This window comes from Poecilia reticulata, linkage group LG13, assembly GCF_000633615.1.
Source record: "Poecilia reticulata strain Guanapo linkage group LG13, Guppy_female_1.0+MT, whole genome shotgun sequence".
NCBI classification, from domain to species: Eukaryota; Metazoa; Chordata; class Actinopteri; order Cyprinodontiformes; family Poeciliidae; genus Poecilia; species Poecilia reticulata.
Window position 1 is genome coordinate 7,920,627 of NC_024343.1, and position 10,416 is coordinate 7,931,042.

At 38.8% G+C, this 10,416-nt stretch overlaps 1 protein-coding gene across 3 annotated transcripts in view; it reads right to left on the reverse strand.

The window, feature by feature from the left end:
- The window catches only part of brip1 (BRCA1 interacting helicase 1), a 104,990-nt gene that overhangs the window by 61,061 nt on the left and 33,513 nt on the right, over nucleotides 1-10,416 (reverse strand). For all 3 annotated transcript variants that reach the window (XM_008425200.1, XM_017308324.1, XM_017308325.1), the window contains exons 15-16: nucleotides 7,359-7,518; nucleotides 6,646-6,767 (exon numbers count right to left, since the gene is read on the reverse strand). In XM_008425200.1, the coding sequence (XP_008423422.1) occupies nucleotides 6,646-6,767; nucleotides 7,359-7,518 (282 nt within the window). The remainder of the gene's footprint in view (nucleotides 1-6,645; nucleotides 6,768-7,358; nucleotides 7,519-10,416) is intronic.

A 10,416-nucleotide genomic window follows, 5' to 3' on the forward strand; every position in this document is an offset into this window, starting at 1 on the left:
AGAATCCATTTTATTTTTGTTTTTGGTTGTTTTGTGTATTTAGTTCATCAGTTCCAGTGTTATGTGTTCTTTTGAAAATAAAGTGTTTCTATCTATGGCAGGAAATCACATGCATTATTACATAATTTCCATTAAATCAGTGTCAAAAGGTCTTGAAACAATATTATCGTTTATCGCAACAATTAATCGCTCAGCAAAATTTGTTATCATGACAGGTATACTTCAACGYAAAAGAATAATGATGGGGACATGATTTAGAAATTACATTTCTGTTAACTGTTTGATAAATGGTTATAGTATATAGAATATCAAATGTTTGGAAATAGGGGCCTCTACATATGTAAAAACTCCCATTTATTCATACATGACATTATTAAGCCCACATTTGTGTACTAAAAAAATTAAAATACTAAATACTATGTTTTTGSAATAAAATCATTGTAATAATAAAAATGCCTTAAAGATTAGACTGTCTGTAATTAACCTATATAAAGTGTTTCATTACAGAAGTGAGTAAGTGAAATAATGAAATTTTAAATATTATTCTGATCTTTTGGATATATGACACATATATTAAATTCAAAAATACTTCAGTAATACAAAAAAATATTATCAGTAAGCTCCCTTTGTCCCTCCCTGAAGGTTCCTTTCTTTTTTCGGTTTTAACAGTTTCTTTAGATCACTGGTGATCCAGGGAAGCGTCTCACTGTTCTGCTGGGAATGGTGTTGTCCACACAGAAGTATATATAGTGGGTCACACACACATTGATGTCCTCTCCATGTGGCTGACATGGAGCAATCCAGTCTGCAGCCTCAAAACAACACCGTAGGGTTTCTTCAGCTTCCTGTGACCATCTTCTCACATTTSCCTTCTTTACAGGTTGCCTCTGAATATGGGGTTTATATTCAGAGCAGAGAAAAATAAGTTCGTGATGTGATTTTTCCAGAGGACATATTGGCTTGGAAATGTGTGAATCCTTGACATTTGTATAAAACAAAAAAATTGTGTTCTCTCTGGTGGAGCAGCTGACAAATTGTTGAMATGTTCCAATTGTAGCAGAGAGTAAGGCATGATTCAAATACCAGATATTTAAACTAAACTCAAATAAATAAATTAATAAATAAAAAATACATGATTCAATCACATCGCGCCAATTATTCTGCTCATGTCTGCACATTGGCCGCTTAGCACGCTACTGCGGCTGCAACTCTGAAATTCATCTCAGCGTGGATCGCACGCGTCTGCTTTCACTGAAATAGCACAYGACATTTACAGCATATCAAGCCCCTGTGAGGACGCATGTTTCTTTGGAGAATTCTACATTTGGGTATGAGTCAAGTTTAAAAGCCACCGCATTTGCTCTGCTTGTACAGCTCTAGGTGAAGTGCAAATATAACCCACAGTTGCGCTTTCAGAGGTGTGAGCATGCAGTAAGAATGATATGTCTTTGTGAAGATATATCATTCTATTGTGCGTTTGTATCTCAACATGCTCCCTAGCACGAGGCTCTGCATCTGCACTGAGAACGTTTATGGATGTGTTCCTGGTTAGATGGGGAATGTTAGTGGGCAAGCACCTTTTGCACTCACCTCGCAGTCACGCAACATGTTGATTTTATTTAATTTATTTCTATTTTCTTTTAATTTTTGCGGCAACACAATGTTTTGTCTACTTAACWGTCAGGCAGCGTTGCTGCACGTGGTGATCAGAAAAACTCAGTCYATAAAGCTCAGGCTGGCGGGTTGCCTGTTTGTTGTGAACACTTATGCAAAGTTCCASTTATGGCATTCCCATCTTCAGACACAGAATAAAAAAACATGGAAACCAGACTTGCATTTAAAATTTAGACTAGTGCAGCTGGAGTTTACGTTCCAATATCCAATTTGAATGACAAGCAAGGGATTATAATGAGGAAAACATGCAGTAATCTTGGTAGCTAATTGTAATGTGGCTACCAATAATTACATGAGCAAACAATAAAAAAAAGAAGAAAAAAAGACAGACAAACAGCTTTGGGTTTGTTGGAAATATAAAATTCCAGTTAGCTGGATCTCCAGCTACTGAAAAAAKCAAAACTAATTTCCACTGTGACGGGGTCCTCTTATGACTTGGGCATAAGAGGACCCCGAAGATCACTTTAGAGAAATTTATGACACTTTTCTTCAGGTGATCAGAGAGGAAAAGTGCAAAATAGGTGCAGAGGACATCCAAGGCAGGTTAAAATCAGACAAACAATACAAGAGTCCATCACCTTCACTGTGACTTGGCAGGAGTCTAGCCACAGACTGCCTCAATGTGGAACAGAGCCCTGCTTTTAAAGCCACAGGCTCCCCCCACAGCAAAACCAAGCAAGCAAAAACAACTAAACAATTACTTCTAACTCAAGTAAACAAAGTAATAATAAATAATACCAAGGAAAAAAAGTATATGAATAAATAAACTTGTGATCAAAAATACAATAATCAATTTAAAAGAAAACACTCAGTATGTTCCGATGACATCACTACGTCATCACATGACTCCCTCCTGGCGCGCCACAATCAGGAAACAACCTTGCTTGAAAATAGAACCGGGAAAATGTTTGGAACTGAAAATAACAGGTTTAGGATGGATATGTTAACTGAAGCAGGAACACCGCGTGTGCACCCACGATGAACCGCATCGGTTTAAGCTCCAACAAAAAGTAAGTTAGCGATTGTGTAAACTYGTATGTATGTGTGTGCGGGGGCATGCTCGCATGCTGACACGGACTCATAATTAAGTCCCGGCTCGTGACRGCTCCTCCATCACATCCACCTTAGCTAAAAAGATTTTTGAAACAGTTGCAGAACATTTTAAGGCCAACGTTCTGCTACATTAAATAACAAGCATCATCAAACACATTACTGCCAGAGATAMTTAACATTAGAAACTTATATAATTAGCTAATGTTTATTRCAGTCATAGCAGCTTTTTGTGATGCTGTGTAAAGAAATAATAATACATCTCGTTTTAAAGGAATCTCCTTTAAAAGCATCTTGTTTTTCCCTTCATGCCTCTACTTCTACAATAGCCTGCTTTTCTTAATTAACCATAACATCCTCTTTACTTTGTGAAGCATTGGTCTTTTCTTTCGGTGGCTAAGCTGGACAGCTGAGTACGCTGTGGTTTTTACTGCTCAGACTAGCTGTTCTCAACGTGGGCGGTACCGCCCCCCGGGGGGCGTTCAGAGGACGGCAGGGGGCGATGGCGGAAATTTTTACAAAAAGGGGGCACTGGGATTCCTTTGGGGGCGTTTGGTCGAAAGTAAACTTTACACCTTAAATGCACAACAATACCAGTTTAGACTTTGAGTAACTTGGTAAAACTGTATTGTGTAACAATTAAACCATGCTTGGCTGCAACGGTATCAATGGCAGCTCTTCTTCTATTCAGTGTTTGTAGCTTCTTGGCGCAGCTCCGCTCCTGCTACTAGTAGCTTCACCGCATCAGTTCAGCCAGTGGCGCAACTACACAGTATTCAGGTGGATGCGAAAAAATWAATCTAGCAACAGGAAAGAAACTAAAGTGAACATAGCAATAAACCAAGAAGATAATACTAATCAAAGGAAACTAAATGGAAATGAATGAAGAAAAAAATGYAAGAATAAACTAAGAAACTAAAGTAAACACAGAGGATTGAACTGGTATGGCAAGACCTTTCGAGCAATACTTAATACAGAGGACTGTATGGCAAGAATAAACAAACTATTTCCAGATAAAAGGTAAAATAATATTGTTGATGTGTCATGGGTTTGTTGACACCACATCTAGTACTGAGAATAAATATATCTTACAGACCATAACAGNCTCATTGCTGATGTTTGAAGGTGGGTTTTCACTCAGAGGCTCAGGCTGGAGTGCAGACAATCTGTTTTTCAGTGGGATTCCCACGGAGTCAGAATGTTTTGAGGCTTGGGCTGGTCGCTTTATCCTTGGGAGTGGGGTCGGTGGAGCCGTTTTGGTTCCAGCTGCTTGTTTGCTATTCTTTGGCGAAGCAGGTGTTGAGGTTGAAGGTGGGTTTTGGCTCAAGAGCCGGCCACGCCGATTCATCTAGGTGAGGGGTTCTTCCCGTTAGTCGTCTCATGGGATCTGCAGTGTGAGACTTTTGTTTCGGCTTGGCDCCCTGAGYGATCCAGRGTGAGCTGCTTGGTGCGGGGTGTACGACCTCTCCACTGATTTGAGGAAGAGTTGTTTCATATCCACAGGTAGCGTTGATCTCAAAGTTCACCTCCAGACGTTGAATCTTCGTTTCTAAAAACTGGAGTCGTTGTATAATACTGCTAATGTCATTGGGGCCGGAGGGGGGCATTTTGCCCTAGTTCAACTTGGAGGTGAAGAAAAGTAAGTTAAAAATAAAAGTGAGAAAATCTCCCGGTCCGTAATCCAGTTATGATGTCGATAATGCAAATATAACCATAAAAATTGTGACTTCAAAAATAATTCACAGGCAAATAATTCACAGGCAAAGTTATCAGTAAGGACGGGAGAGAGCAGGATAATCTGTTCCTCCTTCAGCTGCCAGAACAACATTGCGGACTAAGCGGACTAGCTGCATGGCCTTGTGGTCATTAGTATCAATGTCCTCCTCATCCTCTCAACAGTGTAACACGAATGGCTCAGAGACCTTTGCAGCCCCTGAGGGCCTCTCTAGAGGCAACACTACCTCTACTGCTACACAAGGAGACACGAGGAGGCCAAAAACCTTTTGGACACTTAAAAAAAAAAGAAGAAATGAAAATAAAAAGACAGAGTGTAAAATATYATTGGGGTGTTTCTTGTGACGTAGCCTAAGCAGTAGTTCAAAAATACATTTCATCTTTACTAGATAGTAACTTAAGTTATACTAAGARACAGAAACATAAAAAGGATTAATTACTGGTAGCATAAAGAAAACTAGAATGTGGGGAACCCAGTGTTAGATGAAAAAAAAAAGTAAAAGCAAAATACGTAAAATCTTATTTCCTTTCAATAAGTAAAAATAAAAACCTGAGGATCACCTTTAAAGAGTTAAAGTTACAGCGCTAGCAGTTACCACCTGAACCTACAAGCTTCACAGTTATGACAGCAATCAACAAGAGATAGCAGGAGCTGGCAAACTCTCTGTGAAGCTTTGCATGTGCAGCACATAAACACAGGTTGTGGATGTGAGCACAGAATATGTCATTAGAAATGTACGCTCTCTTCACGCTCGGTCAGCTCCACCTTGGTCCTAACTAGCTTTGGCTTTCTCAGTCCTCCCCCTGGTGTTCTGTGCCATCCACTCATTTCCTGTTTTTTCCTGTCTGTCACACTGGAACATCACATTTTGATACTGTGCATTGGACGTTTTTAATTTAGTTATTGTGTTGACTAAATAAATAAAATAACACAGTAAAATGGCAAAGCTGAACTAAATGAACTTTAATTTTTGATACTATGAGAATACGCTCCTTTTAAATCCGTGACAGCAGACTAAACAGGTAATGCTGGCGTTACTAAGGCCAAAATTTGACATTACATTACACCTTTTAAATCCATGGCCCAAACAAAGGTTGCCTGACAGTCATGTGCATTTTGTTGGATAGGCCTGGCTGCTGAGGACTGGCTATGGATTTTAATGGTTGGGTTAAAACATCAATAACTACTCTCACTGTGGACCCATATTATCAAGGGAGTTTAAATATTTCACCAGTTTGGGTATTACAGGAGAGTTTCAGTGACCCATGATGGTTACTTTTCAGGTCAAATTATTTCAGAACTCAATAATGACACAAATCTTAGATGAAGGCGGTTTAATTACAAATCACCTGTTATGGTGAAACTTTACCATATTTAAAGTACATTTTTCACAACCAACTCAAAAGTGCTAAAATAAATAAACAACAATGATGATGCATAACAGAAGCAATGACCYGAGTGCTGACAACTAAGGTGAAGGGCTAAAGTGAAAGGGTCTAAGAGGCTTCAATCACCAACACGTCCYTCCACGCTGACAGAACAGGTTAGTGAAAGCTTCATCGTGCTCTGACAGGAGGATGAGTAAAGGGGAGAAAAAGTAGGAGGCAGGAGAGCCTGAAACTTAAAGGTCAACTTTTCTACTAAAGATGGAAAACACACCGCAACATCGTTTGAGGTTGCTGTTTTTTTTAGATCGCCAAAAAAAGATGCTTTTACTTGTTGTTGGTTTGTGTAACTGTGTACCTATCTAAGATGTTTTTCCCAAAATTGTAATGTTAAATGTGTCAGATCCTAGAGCCAGATAAAATGAAAAATGGAAGAACTCTTGAGACAATATTGTTAACGTGTTAATCCAGTTTTGTTTCAGGTGGAAAGATGAATGTTAAAAAACACGCAACAAATAAAAAGGTAAACTAGGGGGAGTAACTTGGATGTCACTTCCTGTAATAATGGCAATATGTATTGAACCATTTTACTATAATCCAAGATTTTAACTCTTATGCTCATGTTGTCAGATGTAGTAATGTTTCCTTACCATATCTTAGCACTCTAGCTTTCGCTCTAGCTTTTTTTWAATCTTTCCTATCTCACATAAATTTTATTCTGAGTTGATAATCCAGCTGATCTTATTTACATATTCTGCTTTTCCTTGGGAAAGATCGACAGGTTTCTGTGAGTCTACTTGCCTGGAGGTCTTTGATGTTTGGAAAAGGAATTCCAATGGTCACTACTGCTCTGGCATTGTCATCTGTGAAGTCTAGGCCTTCACTGACCTTACCCCTGCATACAGCAATAAGTAGTGCACCATCTAGAAAAGAAGCAAACAAAGTTCCAATCAACACAGTACAAATAACAACAAAGGCCTGAAAAAAAGAGACAAAAATATACCACAGTAGATGAGCATTCTTTCTGAACTAGTTATACTTTTGACACTGCAACCAAGGTTCTCTTTGGGGGTGCAATGATAAATCATTCAGCAAATAAATTGGTTATTGGTTGATACATGTCAACCTGACCTTATCCACTGATCTTATTTGCCTCCACAAAGATCTAAAAATCATTCACTGTCCCCTTTTGCTCTGCCGTAACAGAAGACTGACCGACCGACGTGCCCACCTGGTTGTGTCTTGGTTAAACAACTCAGTAACTTTATTGCTGTAAATACCAACTTTTCAGATGAAAAAAAACCATCGGTATCAGCCAAAATCTGAATTGGGAGCTCAGACCTTTTAAAGATTGATGATCGGCCAGAAAACCCCCCAGTCCTGATGCAGCTACACATCATCAATAACATTTTACAGCAGGAGTCACAACTGCAAGATTGGGCTAATAWAYTGAAATACTGTAATGAATRATGCTAGCAGTTTAAAGTCAAGTTGGTAATGTGTGTGACTCTCACCTCGACCTTCACAAGTTTTTATGGCATCGTAGTACATTTGAAGGAGCTCATCAAAGTCCCCCTTCCCACCACCGCGGGGCTCTGTGATGACAGTTTTCTCTTGGTCCAGCTTCTCCCACAGACCAGTGTTGACCCAACGGTCTTTCAGCTTGTCCAGCATCTGTTCAATTAAATTGTTTTGTTGTTTTTGCCATTGCTAAATGGTGACACACCATCTCAACAGATGATTTCTCTGCAACACACATCTTACACTAATGACACCAATCAATAGCTATGTTTACATCCACAAAATTCCTTGATTGTATTGATTTAGTACAGAAGCACTAATATGAAGATAGGTGTAAAATTTCCTTTAAAAAACAACACAGAAGCTGTACTTCCATCTGTGTTGAACATCAAAACAAACAGATGTAGTAGTGTGTTCGTTCTGAGCGCCCAGAATGGACCCACACCAGGTTCTAATATTGGTTGAGACCTTACTGCACACTACGGTTTAGCTTCGATGAGCATGGCGTCTAGCCACTGAAGGTATAAATGTGTCATGTTGGCATAGGACACAAATGCACTGTCAGGTCAGTTTGCCACAATAAGGCTGATCAGAGTCAGTTTCCTTCTGATTTGCCTGACTATGATCAGGATAATCCATATGGGGGGTTTACATCATGCATTTTAATTCTGATAGACAGTTTATTCCAATTACTCATGTCCATGTAAAAATCAATAACTTATTTGCTCTTTGTTCAGAGTAACCACAACAAGAGTTCTGCAAGTATCTATAAGTTAAACTTTAACCTTTTAATACCRTCTTATCCCTTCCAGAGTTTCATGAGAAGGGGTCATTTAGACCCTATGAGTGTTTTACTCTGTGCGCGGTCCGGCAGGGTCACGTTGATCCTGTGTGCGCTTCTACAAAGTTTTCTTTTGAGTGGTTTTGGAAACTAACCATCTGACGGGGCAATCACTTCATTTTAAGCCAAGTTAAATCCATATCGTTTTTGTGATATAAGACGTGGGTTGTAAATCCCTAAAAAGAATATTTTGATTGTATTTATTATTTTACTTTTATAAGCTTGTTTGGGAGGAACATATTTAGAAGTGTACTGTAAGGCTGAACTTAACACTTAAGCCAGTGCACAATAGGACTTCAACACATTATCTAAATGAAGCCACATATTATATTGTTCACATAACATGTTTTCTTCTCTTATCTGCTCATCATTATGTTAGGTCCAGTGCCTTCAAACAGCCCGAGTTTCTTTCTTTTGCATCCTCCTAGAAAAGAGCTGATGTGCTGAAACCGTCCCTCCAATAAAAATCACTGCTGATTGACTATTGTTAGTGCAAAAGTCAGCAGCTCTCAGGGGAGGCACATTGATCTAAAAGCCCTCTTCGTAGCAGGCCCCACTCATCTCTGTGCAGTGCACATTATTCCCTTGAATAAACATGGCTTCACAATCAAAAAGAGGCTTCACTGGCTTGGAAATGTGCTGCAGGGGTCAAATAGAAGTTCCTCTTGTTAAGAAAACTTCTCAACATCCTCAGAGGGCCAAACTGTAGAACTCTGATTCAGATTCCTATCAGTTTGAATCAGCCTTACCCTTGTTCTGGAGACCGAGCATCCAGAAGAAAGGTAAGGCACTTACCTAGATAAACAGCCAAGAACCAGTTCTTTTGTTTTTTTTTACATATATACTTATTTCCTTCTTGAACAGCTCAAGGCAGAACAGACAAGAACAAGTCTCAGCACAACATATATCTACACAGTTAGTTCAGGCGCAACACAAATATGTACATATACATAAATTCATGGTTAATCTATCACAATGCTGTTTAGTATGGGTGCAACAGTGAAGTTTGCAAAGTGGAGAAAAGGAGTCCAGATAAGTGAAAATTGTCCCTTTGTAGAATGAAGAGAGCAGGTTAAGTATTCTAAAGTAAAAAGCTCCATGACAATTTTGTACCAAGATGTTTTAGAAGGAGGTTTATCCCTGATCCACAACAAGAAGACGTTCTTAAGGGCAGCGCAGATAAGGATATCATACAGAACCAGGATTAATTCTAATGTTCCTAGTGTCCTAAGAAGCCCATTATTTTAACATAACCTGACTCAAGGCTAAGAAGAACTTTATTTTGCAGGCTAACTATAATGTTGAGCAGGTTGAGAAATGAGATTGCAAGAGTCTGTGCTATTGCTTCATAGCAGTGAAATAAGGTATGAGGAGGATTTAATCAGGTTGGGCACTTCAAATATAAATGAGGTCAGGATGTTAGCATCAATAAAACATGACAMCTTGACTAAATATACAGTTGCATTGGCATAGACAAACCCCCATCTTGCCCTTGCGCCTAACGTGCGTCTTCAGCTCAGCAAACTGTCCCACAATGGCTTTTTAGTGCAATCTTAAGCGGGACATGAATAATTCATGTCATGTACTTTAGGCAGATCTAGTGCTAAACAAAACAGCCATTATCTGCCAGGTTGCACTTGAAAAGAAACTAATTCCACAAGGAAATGAGCACAAAGGCAAATGTTCTCTCAGATAACACTGGGATCACATGGTAAGTAAAAACTAAATGTCACAATGTTTTAGCATCACAGCAAGACAAATTTTGGTGCTTGTATTTTTCACCACCATTAATATTAAAAAAGAGTTATATCAGTTTTTGTGTGTGTGTATATATATATATATATATATATATATATATATATATATATATACACACACACACACATGTTGAATATCCCTGATTTTAGATTGGAGCAATCCCCACATTCTACAGCCTGGACCAAATCAGTCTTAACACGGCAGGATGATTGGTTACAATTAAGCGTGTCGAGAAAAGTCGAGCTCATCCCACTTCCCCATGCTGGAGATTTTAGTTTAATAGTAACAATAAATAAAGTTACCCTTAAAATTAATTACACAGGTGACATCAAGACCCAACAGTAGAGTCAGATTGTAGTAAAATTAATCTGGTTGTGTTTGTTGTTATTGTGTCCTGCAAACTTAGCTTTAATGGGGTATATGCCACGGACTTCTGTTTTAGCACTTCGGCA